Source organism: Hyperolius riggenbachi, chromosome 6 (genome assembly GCF_040937935.1).
Source record: "Hyperolius riggenbachi isolate aHypRig1 chromosome 6, aHypRig1.pri, whole genome shotgun sequence".
Classification (NCBI taxonomy): Eukaryota; Metazoa; Chordata; class Amphibia; order Anura; family Hyperoliidae; genus Hyperolius; species Hyperolius riggenbachi.
The window spans coordinates 198,508,320-198,533,599 of NC_090651.1; the positions used below are offsets into that span (position 1 = coordinate 198,508,320).

A 25,280-nucleotide genomic window follows, 5' to 3' on the forward strand; every position below is an offset into this window, starting at 1 on the left:
TTGTGACAGGCAGGGGCAGTTAGCAGGAGATGAATAGTGTCAGGAGACTAGCAGAGAATGGTGACAGAGGTTAGGGGGCAAGGCTTTTTCCTTTACTGGGCTTGTGATATCCTGACCATCAAGCAATCAAGAGGCAGGGAGAAGAGAGTGACAGCAGCTGGCAAAAGATTTGTGGGAGCATGAGAGAAGTGTGTTCACCTTTGTAGCCAGTGCCAGCAACATGAGCACCAGAGATCACAAGGTCAGCATGGCCATATTTACTCCAGGTTGCAATTATGCTCAATTATATATTGTTATCATCATTAATCAATATTCAACACTTTTGTTCTCTTCTAGCTTCCAGAGTGGCAATTATAGTTGGGGCCGTGGTGGGGTCGATAGTTGGTCTGTGCTGGGTGGCCATCTTGATAGCTGTCTTCATTTACTTATACAGACGACAAAAAAAGGAAGCACAAGATGAGACAGAAAATGACATCAGGTGAGAATCATTCATTATTACATTCCAAACCAACACTTTCAAACAACAGAAGCAAAACACAAAAGGCATGTTTCCACTATCGCGGAAATTGGTCCGAATCTGCAGTTTCCTCGCAGGCAAATCGCAAGGGGAAACTCTGTCATAGGGAATAATGCTGCTGCCGTCCGACTCGCTTGCCATTGCTGTCCGTTTTCTTGCAGGTGGCAGCGAATCCCATAGCCATGCATGGCACGGCTTTCGGGATTTGGCTGCATACTCACAGAAGAGGAAGTGCCGCCGCAAAGCCATGGGATGCACGGCGGCTAGTGGAAACGGGGGCCTCAAGGGGCCTGATGCACAATATCACTTTAATACTGCTGTGCACAGACAGCGCACGGTAATATCTGTACTTCTGGCAACAAGCACTGCGAGTTACCCTATTAGCACAACCCACCGCTGTCTATGCACAGCAATATTACCACAATTTAGTGCATTAGGCCCAATTTGTCCAAAATAATTTATGGTAGCTTCAAATACATTTTCCTTGTCCTAGGCCTTGTTTCCACTTTTGCGCTGCATGCAATACAAATGGCGGGTTTTCCTATCCAGTACACATGGCAGTTGGGTTGCTCTGCGGTGCAGATTCCATTTATCCTATATAATAAAACCCTAACTGTCCCTGCATCATTCTCCTGTCCCTGTGTCCCGTGTGTTTTGTCTATTGTGCATGTGTAGCCGTTGGAACAGGAGGAGGACAAGGCCATGGGGGGCGGGTGCGTGCGTGCGTGTGCTAACATGCAGTGGTGGCGGTGGTGAGAGAGACCCAAAGCCCGTTTTTAAACGGGCTTAGGTCTACTAGTTTATAATAAATTGGATCACGCTGCTTTTGCACAAAAATGTCTCCAACCATGCGTTGCGATACTGCACTGCATAGCAATGCATGGATGGAAACATCAGACAGTGCAGTCTATGCCCTTCTGATGTCTTTGTGTATTGCACACACTGAGCATTGCTGAAATGCAACCACCAATGCATAAGTGCAAACTAGGCCTTACTTGAAAGCACTTGACCACTGACCAAATGGTTTAATCAGTTCAGTTCAGATAGAAGCCGGATTTACACCTGGCCGATGCAGTGCGATGCTCCGCCCCCATCGCACCACAAAAAAACATAATTTATGTGACCCTGCAGCAGAGTGCCCCAACAGGGTCATATGCATAGCATCGCCCAGTGACGTATTTCCTGCTGGACAGGAAGTATATCACTGGAATGTTGGTGTTTCCCCTGCACATTTGCGTCACACCGACACCACCAACGTATATTTTCTGCCTTGCTCTTTTACTTACATACATTCCACTGCTACTGCATCACTGCGGAAGTCCAATTGTAACACACTGTTGAATTTGCATTGGGTCGACGGCCGATCAGGAACTTCCGGTGCAACGCGACGTGGATTATGCTAGGCCCCATTGCCTTGCATTGTCGTTGCGTTACCCTACAGCAAAACAGGGTAACACAATGCACACTTGCAAGGCAAGTGTAAAAGGGGCCTGTGGAATACCCAAAATGTATGATTAGTGTTTCTTCCAGGCAGAAAGTTTGATAAAGATTGAATTACACTAAATATGCCTACAAACGTGAATGCCTTCTCAGCAAGCATATTTGCCTCACCTTTGCACCATGAGACTCCTTATGCAGGTAGTAGTTTTTCAAGTTACATGGTTCAGTTAAGTTTTGTTAAAATATCTGGGAATTGTGTGTTATTGATAAGTTATATTCAGATCCTTCAATCCTATTTTGGGGTGATTGTTTTATTTAGCATAGCTGGACTATTTCACGCCCCATGGTATGTATATTATAAGGTTGTCTGGGCCATGGAGTCTTTGGCTATAAGTCTTCACTAGAGCACCTTTCCCTGACAACTTTGCTGCCTAGTAGCAGTCAGGTCATGGTAGCAAGCCCCACAGGGATAGAAAGAAGAGGTAAAGAACAGTTATTTACATAAGACAGAGAATGGACTATAATGCAGGCCCGGGGTCTGGAGGTGACGTAGTTGAGTATCAAGCCAAAGGTCAACAAACAAGCCATGGTGGGCTGGCAGTGAAAAAGCAGAGTCAAAAATCAAGCTAATGGTCAGGTCAGGACCAGTGGAGGTCAAGGAGTAGAGGAACAAGCCAGGTCACAACAAAGAAAACTGCACAAAGGTGGCTGCAGTGTTGTGGTAAGTGCTAGCTCCAAGCAGCAGAACATACAATAGTGTAGAAGTGCAGCCGTGTGTGTGTGTGTGTGTGTGTGTGTGTACTGGGTGTCGCTGTAGGCTGGAATACTTCATCTTGAACCTTTGCATTTTGCATTGGGTCAGGGAGCACATGCGTAGGTCAGAACCGCATGAATGGACCCAGGTCACTAGAGACCAGGTAAAGTATATTATTGGAGCCTTAAAGTACCCCTTAACAGGTGGTAAAAATGAATGAAGCCCATGGTGAGCTAAAACCTCCTTCTGAATGACCTGACAGTGCTTGTTGTCCTCCCTTTCCCTGTCCCCAGTTCCTATAAGTATTTGATGGGATCCTCCAGTTTAATTTTTCTCCAGAAAGCTCCTCCAAGTGGGGAGTGTCACGGCCAGCCATGAGAAGCGCAGGCGAATTCAGGAAGATCCGCGCAGTCAGTTTTCTGATAGCTTCCCGGTTAGATTACACAGTTTATTGCAGTGATCAGAATGAATTTTTTTTTTAAGAGACAACTTTGTTTCTTTTACACCAAATGGCTAGAGTCATTAAAGAACCTTCCAGTAGTCAGAGAAGTTCCCCAGGCACCCAGCTGAGTTAAGGGCTCCCATAAATCAGGTCTCCACACTTCTGAGATGACAGAACCTCATAAAGTGAGTCCTGGTGCAGCCGAAGCGGCACCATCCCCGGCAGGAATTGTCACGTAGGCCTTGAGCTGAGTAGTTCAAATGAACACAAATCTCTCCAGCTTTGGAACTATAAACTCCTGGTGAACTGTTATTTATAAGATAATCCATAAACTGCTATATTTGTCATATTTCCTGTGTTGCAAAGCTGCCAGGCCCTTCAAACTCGCAGAGTGTGTCGGACATTACCTGGCACTGGTACTGAGAAGATTCCAGACCAATCTGACTTATGGACCATAAGTAAGACAGGTTCAAAGTAACCCGCTGATACCACAGGGGTCCCACCACTCGTGTTTGGTATCATTGTTCTGGATAAATCCTGACTGACCTGAAAATTATATTAAATCTGCCCTGACCTGTACGGTACTGGGAGATAGAGTCCATATATAGTTTAGATATGGTTTTCTGTCTCCATGAGAAGGGGATGGCTCATCTCAGGTTCCAAGGGGTGTGTGGTCCCCGCCCTCACTCCTCCTTACTGTGCCAGGAGTATAACCAGAGCAGAGCACCCAAGCTCCGAGTCCTCTACCTTGAACATCATCCTGATTACATATTGCCAGCTTAAGCACATGCTGGCATCCATCTTGTTTGGACTTTGACGCTGAGTCCCCTGACTCTGAAATCAAGACTTAGCCATTTCTTCCACAAAGGACATTTTCACCTAAACTCTAAGTATACCGTTTCGCTTGTTCTTTTCCATTTTTTTTATTTTTACATTGAGCTACTCTTGTCTCTATAATTGTTACTTTGAACGATTTGTATATATTAATTATTGTATATTGCATTTATAATAAAAAAAAACTTAAGTCAGTTGTTGCCTCGCTACACCCTGTTTCAGCCAACCAGAACGCATCCTTGCTTTCTGAAGATTTGCTACCGAGAAGTGTTGTTATTAGCCAGAATAGCCTGTGTTAACCATTTTTTATTTACAGGTCTTGGAATCAGTCAGAGTGGGCTTCTCTTTCCCATTTAAAAAGAGATGGTGGCAGCCTAGTATTTTGTGTTTTATAATTCGCATGCCTCCTTCTAGTTTGTCTGCAGCCGAATTCCAGCGGTTTCCAAACACCGATTGCATTCACAAGATTGAATGGTCTGTGTGCTGAAACCGATTGGAAGGCATTGCGCGGTTCTGCCCACCAGGGGGCGTGTGACAGGGGGCACGTAATTTGGAACGGTGCAGGTGCAGTTCTGTACCATGCCTGCACAGCGAAAGCAAGCACTTATCCACAAGCGCTTTCTTTCACTGGGCATGTAAAGTTTGAAATTCATGTCTGTTTAGTTCTGAATCTCTCTGCGCTGCTCGGAGGAACTTATGGGAGGCAGGTGAGAAACAAATGTAGGTATAGGTATAGGTATATAGGTATCAAAGAAACAGACGCTGGCACTACAGTCTAAGTCTTCTATGCAGGGAGGAGGAGGGGGCGGCACAACCACAGGCAACCAGATGGTTTATTGAAATCCTCAGCGTGCTCAGGCAATAAATTGATCTATGTACAAGAATAAGAAAAGCACCGGCACTACTGTCATTCACTTTAATCAGAGTTCCATATCATAATACAGTGCTTCATGCGTGCATACATATTAAAAAATTCAATCACATACCGGAGATGACTGTGGGTGAATGCGGTGGGTGCAGGGGATGAGGAGCCTTACCGCCTTTTTGTGCTCGTGCGCTGCTTTTCTTTTTTTTGTACATGCACCCATAGGTATAGCTATGTTAGATGGGTCCTGCTCTTTTCCAACTCTGGTGACACCCACAACCTCCAGTAATACACATAAACCAGCAGAATGACACTTTCAAAGTCTCTGGAAAGGGTTTGGCCCAAGGAAGCACCAGAAAATCCAGAGATGTCGAATCCCAAAAATCAGAGTGAATCATTAAGTGCACTTTAAATGACGAATGTATAAACGGTCTGTTATAATCAAACTCAGATAAACATTTAAGCTAATCTCCCTAAACATTGGCCAATGTTAACCTCCTTAGCGCTCTGGACGAGCTCAGCTCGTCCATTACCGCCGGAGGCTGCCGCTCAGGCCCTGCTGGGCCGATTTCTTTCAAATAAAAAGGAGCACACGCAGCCGGCACTTTGCCAGCCGCGTGTGCTACCTGATCACCGCCGCAGCGCGGCGATCCGCCGCGTGCAGTGGCGAAAGAGGGTCCCCCCAGCCGCCCGAGCCCAGCGCAGCCGAAACAAACAGTTCCGGCCAGCGCTAAGGGCTGGATCGGAGGCGGAGTGACGTCCATGACGTCACTCCGCTCGTCGCCATGGCGACAAGGAAAGCGAAACAAGGAAGGCGGCTCATTGCGGCCTCCCTTGTTACTTCTGATCGCCGGAGGCGATCAAAAGTACGCATTAGGAGCGCCCTCTAGTGGGCTTTCATGTGGGCTTTCATGTAATAGTTTTTTTTTTATTAAAATAAAACCCTCCCGCAGCCGCCCTGGCGATCTTAATAGAATGCCAGGGAGGTTAATCTAAGTAGTAGGCTGGCAGTTGGAGCTCATATATCAAACAGTATTTGTAATCCACAAAGAGCTTCACTCAGGAGAGCAGCAGTAGGAACATGACACAAGCTGGATTATTAGATATATATGAATGAGCCTCTTCCAATGGGCCTGGACACCTCAGAGCAGATTGTTAGGCCAATATGACCGTTTTTATCTCTAGTCCTAACTGGAAACTGCATTGTATAAGACAATGGGAGGCCTGACCGCATGAGAGTCACAATCCAACAGCAATCACTCACTCAAAGCGGGCGTGTAACAATTATCTTTAGCTAAGATGCAGTCACAGGACACTGTGGAGAAAGGATTTCAACCTCACAGACCTCTAAGCTCTGCAGATCTCCAGATCTATCTTTTTTTTATTTCTCTCCCCAGACAGTTCAGTTCTGTGTGTGGAACTTTGTCTAATCCAGGGGTCCCAAACTCAATTTACCTGGGGGCTGCAGGAGGCAAAGTCAGGATGAGGCTGGGCCGCATAAGGGATTTTTACAATCAGCAGCTCCCGCCTCCACCCCCAACGTCCCTTGCATTGATTTTTATTTCAAAATCAAATTCACACTGAAGCGAACTATTCTGCCTATTTTACCTTATAGTTCGCTTCAGTGCTCCCATTACAAGTAATCCGTACGTGTCCCCGCCGCAAAACTAGGGCTGCAGAGCCCCCAAATCGCCCAAGGGGCAATCCGCCAGCATTTCCTGGAAGGTGCAGAACTTTCAGCTTCAGCTCTGCCCCTTCTGACGTCAATTGCGGCGCATCGCCGCCTCTGCCCGCCCCTCTCACTCTTCCTTCACAGAGAGGGGCGGGGAGAGGCGGCGATCCGTGCGGCAATTGACGTCAGGACAGCTCTGCCCCTTCCAGGAAATGCCGGCGGATTGCCCCCCGGGTGATTTGGGGGCTCTGCAGCCCTCGTTTAGCAGCGGGGATGCAGCGGATTACTTGGGAGCACTGAAGCGAACTATAAGGAAGCTTTTGCTTGCGGGCCACAATAAATTGTATCAAGGGCCGCAAATGGCCCGCGGGCCGCGTGTTTGAGACCCCTGGTCTAAACCCTCAGATCTCTCAACTCAGGCTGCAATAGGATCCATGGCAATCGCGAAGAGAGCCGGAGAGAGGGCATCGATTCAGGGGTACTTCGACCCCTGCAAATGGTAGAACTTTACTGTCCCCCAGAGAAAAAAACGTTTCAGTGGTTACATTGACTGAAGAAGTGCTTACATAGGAATAAATGTGCCATGGGCTCCATTAGAGGTTGGAAAATCAGAATTCAATAAAGATCTTCTACATGAGGTGTAGGTTTTTGGTAAAGGCTGGAGTAACACTCAGAGTCTAGTTTTGGATGACTTGGCCTGGGCACAAGAAGGTACATAGTCCTTACAGTCTTTGGAAAAGGTTTGCAACTAGAAGTAGCACTGGATAGACTTTGAAGCCTATGTACAACCAGAAGTAGCACTGGATAGACTTTGAGGCCTTCTTACACCGAAGTGACTTGAAAGGGTATGATCATGAAAGAATTGTACATTTGCTAGTGTTGCTCCAGGATGTATATGGACTAGTTCTACCTGATAAAAATAAGCTTTATCTAAAGTTCAAGTTCTATTCTGGAGGATAATTATTAGTTGCCAAACTTTCTTAGATGAGTTGTAGTAGGTAGATTAGTAAATAAAATTATGGAGGACAAGGAATGTAGCTCAGAATTTTTTTGCATTAAGCTAGAGAACATGCAAAACAGAGCATCTGCTTTACAACTCTTAGAGCCAGGACAAAGGAAACAGGACAAAGATGCAGCTGCAAATTAAAGTTGAAGGACAACAATGCACATCTCGCTTGTCTATGTCATAATGTTTTGGTGGTATTGTGTTTTTTAAGGTCAGTGTACACCAATATTGGATGTACCACTCTCTGTGATAGACAATGCCATGCCTTCTTGGTCACCTATGTTGTTGTTCTTTTCTGAAAAAGATAACTTACAAAAGAAGAAGGTGATGGGATGCAAGCATGTCTTTAGTCCTAGTCACTGAGTGAGAACACCCCCACAATTTCTAAAGCATCTACCACAAGAATAATTGGACGAGAAGGGATGAACTGTCTCCAGATAATATCAAACTTCAGAAATTATTGATGGACGCTTGAAGTGATAGTTGAAATAGGTAAAATCTGTTAGGTCCAGAGGTGAGGAGAGCCATCAGCTAATCAGATAGGAAGTGGTGTGGTCTTGGTATGGAGAGGAAATTTCAAATATCATGATCAGGACTCTCACAATATATTCAGAGATTCATCTGACGGTGTCAAAGACATTCCTCTGGAGACTGAAAGTAGGCAGGGCTCAACTGCATGGGTACATTAGCTACAGGTACAGATATTTTTTACTTCCAGAAGTTCCATTTGAGGAAAATGAAGTGATATCCAAGCAGGGTGGAATGTGTTATAAGGTTTCCAAAACGCCTTTCTCTCGAATGCTGCAGTTGGTCTGGTTAAAGAGAATCATAAGGTCTTCAAAAGTGTCAGGAACGCCAACCTTTGCCAGCTCATCTTTAGGTTTTTCTGTAAGGCTGAGCCAGAACTAGTACTTAAAGGATATCCGAGGCAAGAAACAGAATTAAAAGAAGTACAGGGGTTGGACAAAATAATGGAAACACCTTGAAAATCAACAAAATATATTTTAATATGGTGTAGGTCCACCTTTTGCGTCAATTACAGCCTCAATTCTCCAAGGTATTGATTCATACAAATTGTGAATTGTTTCCAAAGGAATTTTAGCCCATTCTTCAGTGAAAACACCCTCCAGTTCTTTTAGAGATGTTGGCGGCAGAAATCAACTTCTTTCTTGAATCTCTAATAACGACCATAAGTGCTCAATAATGTTGAGGTCTGGGGATTGTGGTGGCCAGATGAGATGCTCAACTTCATTAGAATGTTCCTCATGCCATTCTTTAACAATTATAGCTGTATGGATTAGGGCATTATCATCTTGAAAGATGGCATTCCCCTCTGGAAACAGTTCTTGAACCATAGGATGAACTTGGTCGCCCAAAATTCCTAAATAGTCTTGGCTGTTAATTCTTCCATGAAGGGAATCTGGCCCGGCAGATTTCCAAGAAATAGCACCCCAGATCATCACAGAACCCCTGCCATGTTTTACGGTTGAAAGAAGGCAGTCTGGATGAAATGCTTCTTTCGGCTGTCTCCAAACGTACACTCGGCCGGAGGTCGGAAATAAGGTAAACGATGATTCGTCAGAGAAAATCACATTTTTCCACTGCTCGAGGGACCAATTCTGGTGGTTTCTACACCACTCTAAACGCTTTGAAACATTTGTCTTTGAGAGCAGAGGTTTTCTAATTGCAGTTCTTCTGTGGAATCCAGATTTGTGCAGCTCCCGATTAGAGATGGCCCGAACGGTTCCCGGCGAACTTTCGGTGGTTTCGCGATCGCGGAGAACCGCAAACTTTTCCGGAACTTCGGTTCGTCCCCATAATGCACCATAAGGGTCAACTTTGACCCTCTACATCACAGTCTGCAGGCACATTGTAGCCAATAAGGTTACACTCCCTCCTGGAGCCACTCCCCCCCTTATAAAAGGCAGGCACCGCCGGCCATTATACTCACTCGTGTGCCTGCAGTAAATAGAGAAGGGACATCTGCTGCTGCAGACTCTCATAGGGAAAGATCAGTTAGGCTCTTGTTTGTTTGATCAGTTAGGCTCTTGTTTGTTTGTTTGTTTGCTTGTTAGCTTGCTCCTTGCTGATTCTTATTGCTAAAATAGCACCCCACAACAGCTCTTTTGAGAGCTAATCTTGTTCTTGTTTTCTATATTTTTTTTCTGAGTGTCCCACTGACACTTGTGTTGCATAGACACCCTTGATAATTCATACTGTGTGTGTGCCACTGCCAGGCCCAGCACATTCAGTGACTACCTGTGTGTGTGACAGGTGCACATTGTAATACCCATTACTGCATATACCTACCTACCTGTTGTTCACAGTGCACCCACCTACCTACGTGAGCTGAGCGCACACAGTGACACTGTGCCTGTCTGCTACCTGTCTGTGTGTGACAGGTGCACATTGTAATACCCAGTACTGCATATACCTACCTACCTGTTGTTCACAGTGCACCCACCTACCTACGGGAGTTGAGCGCACGCAGTGTCACTGTGCCTGTCCGCTACCTGTCTGTGTGTGACAAGTGCACATTGTAACACCCATCACTGCATATACCAACCTACCTGTTGTTCACAGTGCACCCACCTACCTACGTGAGCACATGCAGTGTCACTGTGCCTGTCCGCTACCTGTCTGTGTGTGACATGTGCACATTGTAATACCCATCACTGCATATACCTACCTTCGCAGGAGTTAATTAGTGGGGAATTAACTGATTCACAGCCATTATTGTTACAACCAGATGAAGGCGCTAAGCAAGTTACACCACCTCATATGTCTGAGTTAGGTGGCGACACTATGGACATAACGTGTGAAGATGATGAAGTACCTGCTGTTGGTGCAGTCTTGGAGGTGTCTGAGGCAAGCGAAGCTGAGGAGAATGATTATGATGATGACTATGATACAGATCCCACGTATGTTCCCAATAGAGGAGATTAACAGGGGGACAGTTCAGAGGGGGAGTCAAAGAGGAGTAGGAGGAGACGAGTTGCTTAAAGAAGCAGGGGGAGAAGCTGGTGGCAGTGTCCGGCGCCATGTATCGCCACCTATGTACAGCCAGCCAACATGCCCTTCAACGTCAGCTGCTGATGCCACCATAGTGCCATCACCCCAGGGGGGCTTAGCGGTTTGGAAATGTTTTAATGTGTCTGCCTCAGATCGGAGCAACGCCATCTGTTGTCTCTGCCTCCAAAAATTGAGCCGTTCAAAGGCCAACACTCACATAGGGACAAGTGCCTTACGAAGGCACATGGAGAAAAGGCACAAACTGCAATGGGAAGAGCACCTGAGCAAACGCAGCACACAAAAGAAAAGCCAACCTCCTTCTCTTCTTCCTCCTTCAGGTGCATCATCTTCAGCCGCTTTCTCCCTTGCACCTTCACAGCCACCCTTCTCCACTCCGCTCCTGCCCTTGAGCGGTTCCTGCTCCTCTGCCCATAGCAGCCAGGTGTCCGTGAAGGAAATCTTTGAGCGGAAGAAGCCAATTTCTGCCAGTCACCCCCTTGCCTGACAACTGGCGTGGCGGAACTGATAGCTCGCCAGCTGTTACCATACAAGCTGGTGAACTCTGAGGCCTTCCGTAAATTTGTGGCCATTGGGACACCGCAGTGGAAGATACCAGGCCGCAATTATTTCTCTAAAAAGGCGATACCCAAACTGTACCGAGAGGCAAGTGGTGTCATCTCTGGCACACAGCTGTAGGGATAACAGTTGTGCCTGGATGAGTGAATCTGTGAATGCAATTGTTTGAACATTTGCATGTGAGTGTGCGAAGGGTTAATAGATTTTTGCTGTTTTCTAGCCACACCCCCTTCAGCACCTCCCTTTCCCTAATAATTTATTTAATGTCCTAACTAGAGGCGATGTGCCTGGATATATGTATGTTTATTCCTATCATTGACCCCTGTGGCTAGGGTCCAATTCGGTGCACTCCCCCCTTTCCCTGTATGTTTGTCAGCATGCAGACAGCTTATGCTGGTGTATGCGCATGGTGCACATGGACACATAACATTAGCTCCCTTGTGCGATTGGTAAGATGCACTGTCTTTCCCAGGAGAGGAAGTTAGGATGTGTGCTCCTAATCCATTGATAGGTTTGATGCAATGAATGTGTTTGCATGTCTGCACTATGCATGTTACAGGGCCAGAGTTAGGACACCTATGTTTACCTGGGTACTTCTGCGCAGTATAGGTGATTAAGCATAAGAATGCATTCTTCTGTGAACTAAAACCCTGGCTTTTAATTTAGCTGTAGGGATAACAGTTGTGCCTGGATGAGTGAATCTGTGAATGCAATTGTTTGAACATTTGCATGTGAGTGTGCGAAGGGTTAATAGATTTTTGCTGTTTTCTAGCCACACCCCCTTCAGCACCTCCCTTTCCCTAATAATTTATTTAATGTCCTAACTAGAGGCGATGTGCCTGGATATATGTATGTTTATTCCTATCATTGACCCCTGTGGCTAGGGTCCAATTCGGTGCACTCCCCCCTTTCCCTGTATGTTTGTCAGCATGCAGACAGCTTATGCTGGTGTATGCGCATGGTGCACATGGACACATAACATTAGCTCCCTTGTGCGATTGGTAAGATGCACTGTCTTTCCCAGGAGAGGAAGTTAGGATGTGTGCTCCTAATCCATTGATAGGTTTGATGCAATGAATGTGTTTGCATGTCTGCACTATGCATGTTACAGGGCCAGAGTTAGGACACCTATGTTTACCTGGGTACTTCTGCGCAGTATAGGTGATTAAGCATAAGAATGCATTCTTCTGTGAACTAAAACCCTGGCTTTTAATTTAGCTGTAGGGATAACAGTTGTGCCTGGATGAGTGAATCTGTGAATGCAATTGTTTGAACATTTGCATGTGAGTGTGCGAAGGGTTAATAGATTTTTTGCTGTTTTCTAGCCACACCCCCTTCAGCACCTCCCTTTCCCTAATAATTTATTTAATGTCCTAACTAGAGGCGATGTGCCTGGATATATGTATGTTTATTCCTATCATTGACCCCTGTGGCTAGGGTCCAATTCGGTGCACTCCCCCCTTCCCCTGTATGTTTGTCAGCATGCAGACAGCTTATGCTGGTGTATGCGCATGGTGCACATGGACACATAACATTAGCTCCCTTGTGCGATTGGTAAGATGCACTGTCTTTCCCAGGAGAGGAAGTTAGGATGTGTGCTCCTAATCCATTGATAGGTTTGATGCAATGAATGTGTTTGCATGTTTGCACTATGCATGTTACAGGGCCAGAGTTAGGACACCTATGTTTACCTGGGTACTTCTGCGCAGTATAGGTGATTAAGCATAAGAATGCATTCTTCTGTGAACTAAAACCCTGGCTTTTAATTTAGCTGTAGGGATAACAGTTGTGCCTGGATGAGTGAATCTGTGAATGCAATTGTTTGAACATTTGCATGTGAGTGTGCGAAGGGTTAATAGATTTTTGCTGTTTTCTAGCCACACCCCCTTCAGCACCTCCCTTTCCCTAATAATTTATTTAATGTCCTAACTAGAGGCGATGTGCCTGGATATATGTATGTTTATTCCTATCATTGACCCCTGTGGCTAGGGTCCAATTCGGTGCACTCCCCCCTTCCCCTGTATGTTTGTCAGCATGCAGACAGCTTATGCTGGTGTATGCGCATGGTGCACATGGACACATAACATTAGCTCCCTTGTGCGATTGGTAAGATGCACTGTCTTTCCCAGGAGAGGAAGTTAGGATGTGTGCTCCTAATCCATTGATAGGTTTGATGCAATGAATGTGTTTGCATGTTTGCACTATGCATGTTACAGGGCCAGAGTTAGGACACCTATGTTTACCTGGGTACTTCTGCGCAGTATAGGTGATTAAGCATAAGAATGCATTCTTCTGTGAACTAAAACCCTGGCTTTTAATTTAGCTGTAGGGATAACAGTTGTGCCTGGATGAGTGAATCTGTGAATGCAATTGTTTGAACATTTGCATGTGAGTGTGCGAAGGGTTAATAGATTTTTGCTGTTTTCTAGCCACACCCCCTTCAGCACCTCCCTTTCCCTAATAATTTATTTAATGTCCTAACTAGAGGCGATGTGCCTGGATATATGTATGTTTATTCCTATCATTGACCCCTGTGGCTAGGGTCCAATTCGGTGCACTCCCCCCTTCCCCTGTATGTTTGTCAGCATGCAGACAGCTTATGCTGGTGTATGCGCATGGTGCACATGGACACATAACATTAGCTCCCTTGTGCGATTGGTAAGATGCACTGTCTTTCCCAGGAGAGGAAGTTAGGATGTGTGCTCCTAATCCATTGATAGGTTTGATGCAATAAATGTGTTTGCATGTCTGCACTATGCATGTTACAGGGCCAGAGTTAGGACACCTATGTTTACCTGGGTACTTCTGCGCAGTATAGGTGATTAAGCATAAGAATGCATTCTTCTGTGAACTAAAACCCTGGCTTTTAATTTAGCTGTAGGGATAACAGTTGTGCCTGGATGAGTGAATCTGTGAATGCAATTGTTTGAACATTTGCATGTGAGTGTGCGAAGGGTTAATAGATTTTTGCTGTTTTCTAGCCACACCCCCTTCAGCACCTCCCTTTCCCTAATAATTTATTTAATGTCCTAACTAGAGGCGATGTGCCTGGATATATGTATGTTTATTCCTATCATTGACCCCTGTGGCTAGGGTCCAATTCGGTGCACTTCCCCCTTCCCCTGTATGTTTGTCAGCATGCAGACAGCTTATGCTGGTGTATGCGCATGGTGCACATGGACACATAACATTAGCTCCCTTGTGCGATTGGTAAGATGCACTGTCTTTCCCAGGAGAGGAAGTTAGGATGTGTGCTCCTAATCCATTGATAGGTTTGATGCAATGAATGTGTTTGCATGTCTGCACTATGCATGTTACAGGGCCAGAGTTAGGACACCTATGTTTACCTGGGTACTTCTACGCAGTATAGGTGATTAAGCATAAGAATGCATTCTTCTGTGAACTAAAACCCTGGCTTTTAATTTAGCTGTAGGGATAACAGTTGTGCCTGGATGAGTGAATCTGTGAATGCAATTGTTTGAACATTTGCATGTGAGTGTGCGAAGGGTTAATAGATTTTTTGCTGTTTTCTAGCCACACCACCTTCAGCACCTCCCTTTCCCTAATAATTTATTTAATGTCCTAACTAGAGGCGATGTGCCTGGATATATGTATGTTTATTCCTATCATTGACCCCTGTGGCTAGGGTCCAATTCGGTGCACTCCCCCCTTCCCCTGTATGTTTGTCAGCATGCAGACAGCTTATGCTGGTGTACGCGCATGGTGCACATGGACACATAACATTAGCTCCCTTGTGCGATTGGTAAGATGCACTGTCTTTCCCAGGAGAGGAAGTTAGGATGTGTGCTCCTAATCCATTGATAGGTTTGATGCAATGAATGTGTTTGCATGTCTGCACTATGCATGTTACATGGCCAGAGTTAGAACACCTATGTTTACCTGGGTACTTCTGCGCAGTATAGGTGATTAAGCATAAGAATGCATTCTTCTGTGAACTAAAACCCTGGCTTTTAATTTAGCTGTAGGGATAACAGTTGTGCCTGGATGAGTGAATCTGTGAATGCAATTTACTGAGGCACTGCTATGTGGGCAATGTATACATAGGGCTGCAGTTTGTACTCTGTTTGCAAACAAATGGCAGAGCACTGGTGTGATCAATCAGGAGGCTTGGACAGGCTGTTATGATAATAATAATAATAATAATAATAGTCAGAACATTTGTGTGGCCCTTTTCTCCTGTTGGACTCAAGGCGCTCAGGAGGCCACCCTGCAGTGTTGGGGGGGGTCTTGCCTTGAATTCCTTACTGAATAGGTACTTGACCTAGCCGGGGTTTGAACCCTGGTCTACCGTGTCAGGGGCAGAGCTCTTGACCAGTACTCTATCCAGCCAGTACTCTATCCCACCCTCTTCACATTACACAGGGCTGTAAGTGTTTGGAGCGTTGTTATGGCAGCACTCAGTCCCTGCAAACCAATCAGTGAAACACTAGGCGGGACTACCCCTGCTGACATCACTTCCTCCACTATGATACAGCTACAGCATGGAGAGGAGGCTGTATAACTCCATGCTGTTTACCTGGCCCTGATGTTTAGAGGGTTAAACCTGGGGATGGTTTCTTCTGCCTGAAACATGGATGAGACAGAACTTGATGTGGGTGGATGCACACACAGGTGAGGCTGATACAGCCATTAGTGCTTGTATATAAGAGCAAAGAGTAGCAGGCGCTCCAGCTCTGTCTTGGGCTATATTGCTGTGGGACTTTTTGTGGTGGGGGGATACTTTTTATGATTTGTACACTGTGTGTTCTATTTCCTGACGAAGCTCTTGTTTTATAGAGTGAAACTAGTCCTAGTTGAATGACACTAGCACTGTAAATTGTATATATCACCCATTCTACCCCAGCTCTATACCTTCTGTGAAGGCATTTGTTTCATGGCTATAATACTACTGTGTAGGAGCATACAGGTCTCTCTGTGATTGATGGCAGTCTCACACTTAGCCTCCATCACAGTTATGTTACCATACTCCTATTTTGCCATGTGCTTGTGCAATTACTTTTAACAGTACTTTGCCGTGGTGGGACTAGCTACACCCCAGTATCCTCTGACTGATTGCCAGCACTGGGGGGGGATCAGCAAAGACCTCGCACCTCACAGCAACGTATTTTTATTTCTTTCGTGCATATATATGTGTATCAGTACTTTAGTGAGACTGACAGTTATGACACTTGTGTCAAGTCTCTCCCCATACTTGTATATATGTTTTTTGGAGACCTGTTGATCACTGGTTTACAAGACTACAATCCAGCTGATTGACCAGTGACTCCTCACGTCACTTATTTTGTACATATAGGTTAGGTCCTTTGTTGGGACATAGTTTGTGAATAAATATTACCTGTACTCCCATTCGGTTTGTTTATGCTAGGGATAACAGTTGTGCCTGGATGAGTGAATCTGTGAATGCAATTGTTTGAACATTTGCATGTGAGTGTGCGAAGGGTTAATAGATTTTTGCTGTTTTCTAGCCACACCCCCTTCAGCACCTCCCTTTCCCTAATAATTTATTTAATGTCCTAACTAGAGGCGATGTGCCTGGATATATGTATGTTTATTCCTGGCACACAGCGTTGGGTCAAGGTTCCACCTGACCAGGGATGCCTGGTCTGCCAGGCACGCTACATTACTTACACAGCCCATTGGGTCAACCTGGTGACCGATGGCAAGCAGGGAGTATGTGGCTGTGCAGCGGACCAACTTGTGACACCTCCATGGCTTGCAGGCAGGCCTCCTGCCACCTCCTCTCCTCCTGCTACATCCTCTTCGCTGTCATCCTCTTCCTCCTCCTTGGCTGAGTGGCAGTTCAACTCTACTGGTGCTGCGATCTCCTCTCCAGCTACACAGACCCAGCTCCCCAGGGCCTATGCTGCATGCCAGGTATGGCGGTGTCACGCCATCTTAGACATGTCTTGCCTCAAAGCGGAGAGTCACACTGGACCAGCTCTGCTGGCTGCTCTTAACAAACAGATGGATCAGTGGCTGACCCCGTACCAGCTGGAGATCGGCAACGTGGTGTGTGACAACAGCAGCAATCTCCTTTCCGCTTTGAATTTGGGAAAGTTGACACATGTACCCTACATGGCACATGTGCTGAATCTAGTCAATCAAAGATTTGTGTCAAAGTACCCAGGCTTTAAGGACGTCCTTAAGCAGGCCAGGAAGTTGTGTGGGCATTTCAGGCGGTCTTACATGGCCATGACACGCTTTGCGGACATTCAGCGGAGAAACAACTTGCCGGTTATACGCTTGATATGTGATAGCCCGACTCGTATGGATCCAACTTTGTGCAGATGGCGTCTTTCATGCTTTCCAGCCTGTTGGGGGACCCCCGTATATAAAAACTCAAGGGGAATGAGCTGTACTGGGTGGCCACGCTACTAGACCCTCGGTATAGGCACAAAGTGGTGGACATGTTACCAATTCGACAGAAGGCAGAAAGGATGCAGCACATGCAGAACAAGCTGGCAACTATGCTTTACAATGCATTTAAGGGTGATGTCACAGCACAACGCAATCAAGGTACCACTGCCAGTAATCCTCCTCCCATGTCCACGCAGGCAAGGACCGGACGCTCCAGCGATCTCATGGTGATGTTGGACATGCAGACATTCTTTAGTCCAATGCCTCGACTTAGCGCTTCCGGATCTACCCTCCACCAACGCCTGGACCGTCAGGTAGCCGACTACCTGGCCTTAAGTGTGGATGTAGACACTGTGAGCAGCGATTAACCCTTGGACTACTGGGTGCGCAGGCTTGACCTGTGGCCAGAGCTGTCCCAATTTGCCATCCGAATTCTGTCTTGCCCTGCCTCAAGCGCCCTGTCAGAAAGGACCTTCAGTGCAGCTGGAGGCATTGTCACTGAGAAGAGAAGTCGCCAAAGTCACAAAAGTGTTCAGTACCTCACCTTTATCAAAATGAATGAGGCATGGATCCCGGAGGGCTACGGCCCACCCGAAGACTAAGTCAGTCCCCATACACAGCATCTCTGCCTGCACGCCGTGTGACTAGCTGCCTGCCCCAAGAATAAGTCACTCCCCACACAACAGCTCTGCCCGCAGGCCGCTTGACTGCCTTCTCCGCCACCACCAACAGGGTCCAGGACTCCAGGCGGATTCCTGAATTTTGCTAGCAGCGGCCGCTATAATAATTTTTCTGGTGCGTGTACATGCACAATAATTTTTCTTGCTGCACTGCGGCTGCAACAACAGAACAAAAGCCCTGTACTTGTGCCCATTCCTTTTCGTGATCATTACCTTGCCGCGATGAAGGGGCTTGCATATCACAATCAAGCAATGACCGCCGGCTATATGAGTGTCTCGGGGAGTGGCACACCAAAGATAATAAGGTCGTTGCTTCATTATGGACAGACCAAATTTGATCAGCTGGACAGTCACTGTTCTGTCATTCAGCTACCTCAGCCCGGCGACCATATGGGCTGGAAAGCCGCCATCACCTGCACTCTCGTCATGATGCACACCAGTCCAGCACGACCGTCACTACACAAACAGCTGTTTGCAGTCACTGCATACCTTTCACTGCATCTTTGACTGCACATTGTATTATACCTGGCAGTCAGTGCATACCTTTTACTTTATTGGATGGCAGACTTGCCCTCCATAACAGATTCTCGTTAATGGATTTAAAGTTGATTCATCTCACATATACAGCAGGGCCTCGAAAGTCCTTCTGTATTGTTATTTTTGGTCACTACCTCGGGACGTGCATGCCATGCCTGCTGCCTTCCTTGGATGTGTGGTAGTAGCCGTTCCTGCTCCTTTGCCCACAGCATGCCTGCTGCCTTCCTTGGATGTGTGGTGGTAGCCATTTCTTAGGCTCCCACTCTGGACCGTAATCGAACCAGGATTCCCTGGCCATTACCCGTGGTCACTTGCAATGGCAGACTTGCCCTCCATAAAGGATTCTCGATGCAGGTACTGAACAGCAAGCAGAACAAATATTTTTAAAAATAGATGTAAGCTTTAACAATGGTAGAGAAAGAACCATCGAAAGTTGATAAGGAAGTCAGACATTACCTGACATCACTGAGTGAGGAAGAGCAATCTCGCCATGGTGCGCACCAGTCCAGCACGGCCGCCACTACGCAAACAGCTGTTTGCGATGCGTTACACAGTGAGTTTGGTGTGTCAGTGTGAAGCAGTACTCTAATTACACTCCCTACACGCAAGATGTTTTAAAGCACTTTAGGCCTGCAATTTAGCATTCAATGTGATTTCTGCCCTTAAAACTCTGCTTTGCGTCCAATCCAGATTTTTCCCCGGGACTTTTGGCATCTATCCCACTCATCCATGCAAAAACTCAAGTGTTAGACCCCTTGAAACATCTTTTCCATCACTCTTTGGCCAGCATCAGTGTTTCTAGTTTTCAAAGTTCACCTCCCCATTTTAGGTTCGCGAAAGTTTGCGCGAACCGAACTTTTGCGGGAGGTTCGCAAACCTAAAATCGGAGGTTCGGGCCATCTCTACTCCCGACGAACAGTTTTTGTGGAAACTGGGTTCTGTAGGTGTTCATTCAGCTCTGCAGTGATTTTAGGAGCCGTGGTCTTGCGAGCTTTTCTAATAATTCAATTTAGAGTCCGACAGTCTCTCTCAGACAGCTTTGACTTTCATCCACAACTGTGCTTTGCTGAGGACGTTTTTTCCTTCTCTTTCAAAGGCAGTCATTACTTTTGAGACAGTACCTCTTGAAATGCCAAGCATTCGTCAGTTTCTGTTACAGTAGCGCCTGCCATACGAGGACCAACAATTTGGCCTCTTTGAAAGTCTGAGAGATCTGCCATTTTATAAATGACTAGCCAACCCGCGTCGTAGCATACGCCGCATCTATCTATCTAATAGAGTACGTGCCTCAACCTTGAAGCAAGAAGAAGTAGGCTTTCCATGAGAAAATGTATGCGTGCTCAAACACCAAGTTTAACCCTAGCAAGTCTGGCTTTGCAAATCCGACCTAATTGGTTATTCATGAGGCAATGCTCATGCAAATATGCATTTGCTTTCGCATGCCAAACTATGCAGGGTCAAAAAACCAATACTGCAAAGTGCTCTCTCGCTGCCTGGGAACCACAGCGGCACCTAATATTAAAAACAGCCACTTACCTTAACGTCCATTGGGTTCTGCTACATGCGCATTAATTTTCTCATGGAAAGCATTTTGTGCAGTTTGTATCCTTTGGAGGCAGGTGGTGGATGGCTTGCTCCGGTGGTGTGAACCCTGGAGTGAGTGCGCCTGTCCCCCCCCCCCTCTGGAGTGCTGTATGTGAGCCAGCCCTGAGCTCTAAAGCTCGGGGTGACCCATGCTTCTCTCCTTTCTCATGTGGTGCCCCCAAATTAATGCGCATGTAGCAGAACGCAATGGACGTTAAGGTAAGTGCCTGTTTTTAATATTGGGAGGTGGGTGCAGATGGCTCTCCCCGGCGCTGGCCACACTTGGGGGGGGGGTCGTCCACGCCACCCAGCCTCCCCCTCCGGGGTGCCGCTGTGGTTTCCAGGCAGTGAGAGAGCCTGGGACCCTGAGGTCCCCCCAGTTGTATAAAAAGGGGGCATTGGGAATCCTCCCCGTGGCGCTCCTGGAGGCCTGGAGCACACCAAAAACTGCTAGCAGATCCGCAACATGCTAGCAGATTTTGAAACGCTTTTTCTTATTTTTCTGTAGCATTTCACCTAGCATTTTGCGGTTTTGTAAAGCGTTTTTGGTGTAGTAGATTTCATATATTGTTACAGTAAAGCTGTTACTGAACAGCTTCTGTAACAAAAACGCCTGCAAAACCGCTCTGAACTGCCGTTTTTCAGAGCGGTTTGCGGTTTTCCTATGCTTTACATTGGAGGCAGAAACGCCTCCGCAATCCAAAAAATGCCTTGCCTCGGGAGTATGCGTTTCAGCAAAACGCCTCCCGCTCTGGTGTGCACCAGCCCATTGAAATACATTACCCAAGCGTATCCGCAGCCGCAAGTGGATCGCAAAACGCTGCCGAACCGCTCTGGTGTGCACTAAGCCGGATAGTGCTAATGTAGCATGTAGCAGGGTGACTGCTTTGTGGTATTGGTTTGTGCATGCATTTGCATGAGCATTGCCTCATGAATAGCCAATTAGGCCAGATTTGCAATGTCAGACTTGCTAGGGTAAGGCCTCTTTTCCATGGACTGTGAATAGGCAGTGAAATGGCTCTCAAACTCTCACAACTGCTTGCTGCTGCCTGGTAACTGCTTGCTGCTGCCTGGTAACTGCTTGCTGCTGCCTGGTAACTGCTTGCTGCTGCCTGGTATCTGCTCACTGCTGCCTGGTAACTTCTTGTTGCTGCCTGGTAACTTCTTGTTGCTGCCTGGTATCTGCTCACTGCTGCCTGGTAACTGCTTGCTGCTGCCTGGTAACTGCTGGTTGCTGCCTGGTATCTGCTCACTGCTGCCTGGTAACTGCTTGCTGAGCACACAGCTCAACAGTCCGTGGAAAAGAGGCCTTAAACTTGGTGTTTCTCATGCAAAGTACTTCTTCTTCTTGTTTGAAGGTTGAGGCACTAAGGCCACATACACACATCAGACCATAGTCTTTTGAAAATGAAAGATCACAGACCAATCTTACCACCCTTCATGTAGTATAAGAGCCATACTATACACAGTCTTTTCTATGGAGCTGAACTCCCCATCAGAAAAAAAACCTTTGCAAGATGCTGCACACACAGATGCTGTACAGACACAAAAGATCAGTATCTGCAAAAGATCTGTTCCTGCCAATAATCCATTCCTGCAAATTGCAATGATAGTCTATGAGATCTGCAGATCATCATACACACATGATTTAACTGACATTCATCTGCAGATCAGATCCACCAGGATGGATTTTCAGATCTGCGGATGATTGCTTGATCTGCAGATGAATGTCAGTTAAATCATGTGTGTATGATGATCTGCAGATCTCATAGACTATCATTGCAATTTGCAGGAATGGATTTTTGTCAGGAACAGATCTTTTGCAGATACTGATCTTTTGTGTCTGTACAGCATCTGTGTGTGCAGCATCTTGCAAAGATTTTTTTCTGATGTGAAGTTCAGCTCCATAGAATAGACTGTGTAGGTATGGCTCTCATACTACATGAAGTGTGGTAAGATTGGTCTGTGATCTTTCATTTTCCAAAGACCATAGTCTGATGTATGTATGAGCCTTCAGTCTATTATATATATAGATAACCAACTGTTGTTTAAATATCTGTAAAAAAATCAATAATTTTAATGCCTTGCAGCCTTGTGCTACCATGATGACGCCACAAGGCCGAAACTTGGGTTGGAAAGTAAGCAAGTTTCTAAACTGATTTTCACTAGCATTTTTGTGCACTGATTATATGTGAACTGGTGCAATAGAGTCCTGATTGCAAGGACCCAAAAATGTAAATGTGCTGTGTTTCTGAATGTTTTTATGTGTAAAATAAAAACTTTAAATGTGGAATACAATATCTGATATCACCTTGTGTGACCTGTAAGTTTTATTGTGCAGTAAGGATTCTCAGAATGAGGTTATAACTACAATGGCTGAAATCGTGTTTGATATCTGTATGCACTTTTGTGTCTTAGGAGCCTCTGGCAGTGCTTGACTTCTAGGGTCCACCTGTGTGGTTGAGAGTGCCTGTATTTTCCAGCTACAAAGATCAGGACTAGCAGAAGTGGGGATGAAGTAAAAAAAATTGTAACATTGATCTAATTATGGTATGTAAATATCTGGTCTCTCTGCAGGGAGGATGCCGCAGCACCAAAATCGCTCACCTGGACTAAGGCCAATGGCTCAGACCTCGGCTTCAAAAATGGTACTTTATCATCATTGAACAGCAATCAAAAGCCTTACCCTCCCAAGTCTCCTTCCGACACCACATCCATCAACACAGCTACTGGAAGCACCACTGCCTTTCGTCCCCCTTACATCACTGACAGAGGAAGGGTAACCACTCCCACCCCCAGCATGACTAGCCAATCACTGCCTACTTACATGGCGCCATCAAATGGAAACTATTACACCACAGCTGTGCCTGCCAGTGGCGGAGGTGCTGCCCCAAAGCCAAATGAAGTGGAGCATCGGGCACCCAGGAAAGAATTAAACATTACCTCTGGGGTAACTCCGTCCAACTTGGTGCGCATGGGAGCTGTGCCAGTTATGGTGCCTGCACAGAGTCAGGCCGGATCCTTGGTCTGAAGCTAATCTCTTTAATGTATGACTGAATGTTTACAGGACTCTGAAGCCAACTTTTATAAAGTATTCTACAATGACCCAGTCATGTTTCACTTTTTTTTTTATAAGCTCCTGTGCTTAAATGCAGGTACCACAAACTGATTGCAAGTACCTTTTTCTACTGTAAATCTTTTCCTAAATGCTCAGAAATTCTCACAACCTAACTTATATTTTAGATGATGGCCTTGACTTCTCTGTGTTGGGACCCTGTAATGTTTATTCAATGCATCTTTTTTCAAGCTGGGTCTAAGATTGTGGGGTTTCCTGACGTACAGGAGGGACTCAATGAATAACAAAGATAGGAGTAACTTCAGCATCTTGTGGTACCTGCATTTAAACAGGATGTCTGTAAACCTTCTGAATCCTGATAGTTATACTTCATGGGGATCATCTGATTTCAGCACAAATATAAGCATCCACTGAGACCTGCCTGAATCACTGAAATGTCGACATGATGCTGTTTTTAGACTTCCGTACATCTTCTGTCGCCTCATCATGTCTACACATACTTCTGGTTTAACAATGTAAAGTTTCTGGTTTTTAATTACATAACTGTTCAAAATTATTTTTATACCTGTAAAAAAACAGATTTGGGTCCATGTTTTTTGTTTGTTTTTTAATATATTTTTTTCTCACAAAATTATAGATTTGCTAATCTGCCAGCTATACCTAAGAGACTAATTTTTCATCTGTTCTGATGAGAGATCAGGTGCTTTTGCTGCTGACAATCTTATCTCAGACTATTTTGCAATTCCTTTTTTCTTTCTGGCTTTCTGTAAGTTCTTGTGGTTTATTTTAACCTGAAGTAGGGCACAGCTGTACATGTGAGGCTTGATGTGGATATGTTCATGATGATTTGTCTTTGTCGAATGTTGAAACTTAATTATGGGACTTAAGCTAAGTACACACTTTCAATTATAATTGGTCAATCACTGACTAATCTTACCACCTCCATGTAGTATTAGGTCCAGCAGATTTTGAATACTAAAGCTGGGTACACACAAGATAATATAATTTGAAGAATAAAAGATCAAAGATAATCTGCAGATACTCTTTGTAAAAAGAAATTTCTCTCTCAATCTTTCAGATCCATTCAGGTGGATCTGATCTGCAGACGATTGCTCATTAAATAAGGAGTGTATGAGATCTGCAGATATTGCTTAACTTTTGTGTGCACAGCCATGCATGAAAAAGAAGGAAGTAAATAGACTATGAAAGCATTTTGCAGAAACTGATCTTTTGCAGATACTGATCTTTTGCCTGTGTAGAGTATCTTTAGAGAGATCAGTCTTTTAAACCTCCCTGACAAACCTATGTGACAGATGATTTCCTTAGTTTGCAAAGATTTGTATCTGATGGGTGTACTTAGCTTGAAAATAAACTGTGTAGGTAAACTCTCATACTAGATGGAAGGTAGTAAAATTGGCCTTGGATCTTTCATTTTCCACTCTTCATGTTCTCCAGCCTTTTATCTCATGTGTGTACCTAGCATAAGTATTTTATGCAATGTTAGTACATGTAATCATCAATGATTACTTGTAATCATCAGTGATTACCATAAAACTAGTTGTCCAAGGATTGGCCACGTGACTTTGAACCTTGATGTTCCACAGGCACACACTAGCATTAGTTGTAAATTTTAAACCTCCACACTATAAACCCCCCCCAAATTCTAGTTAAATAAAAATGTCTCCAAAAATGTATAATAGTATGTTGAATCAATTATCAATTATTGTAATGCTCACTAAAGAAAATGTCATGAAATATTCTTAACCAATCAGAAATTATTGGTTGAACAAGTTGGATATGTATATCAAAAATAGATGTTTTAAAATAAAGTTTAGAATGGTGTTGCCACAATTTTCATATAGAGTGAGCGGCCACCTGTAATTTGGAACTGTTAGGCCTAGTTCACA

General features: G+C 45.3%; 1 protein-coding gene across 5 annotated transcripts in view; it reads left to right on the top strand.

The window, feature by feature from the left end:
- The window catches only part of MSANTD2 (Myb/SANT DNA binding domain containing 2), a 538,095-nt gene extending 513,025 nt beyond the window's left edge, over positions 1 to 25,070 (top strand). For all 5 annotated transcript variants that reach the window (XM_068240270.1, XM_068240271.1, XM_068240272.1 and 2 more), the window contains 2 exons: positions 337 to 478; positions 22,875 to 25,070. In XM_068240270.1, the coding sequence (XP_068096371.1) occupies positions 337 to 478; positions 22,875 to 23,328 (596 nt within the window). In that variant the 3' untranslated portion in view covers positions 23,329 to 25,070. The remainder of the gene's footprint in view (positions 1 to 336; positions 479 to 22,874) is intronic.
- Positions 25,071 to 25,280: the final 210 nt, after the last annotated feature.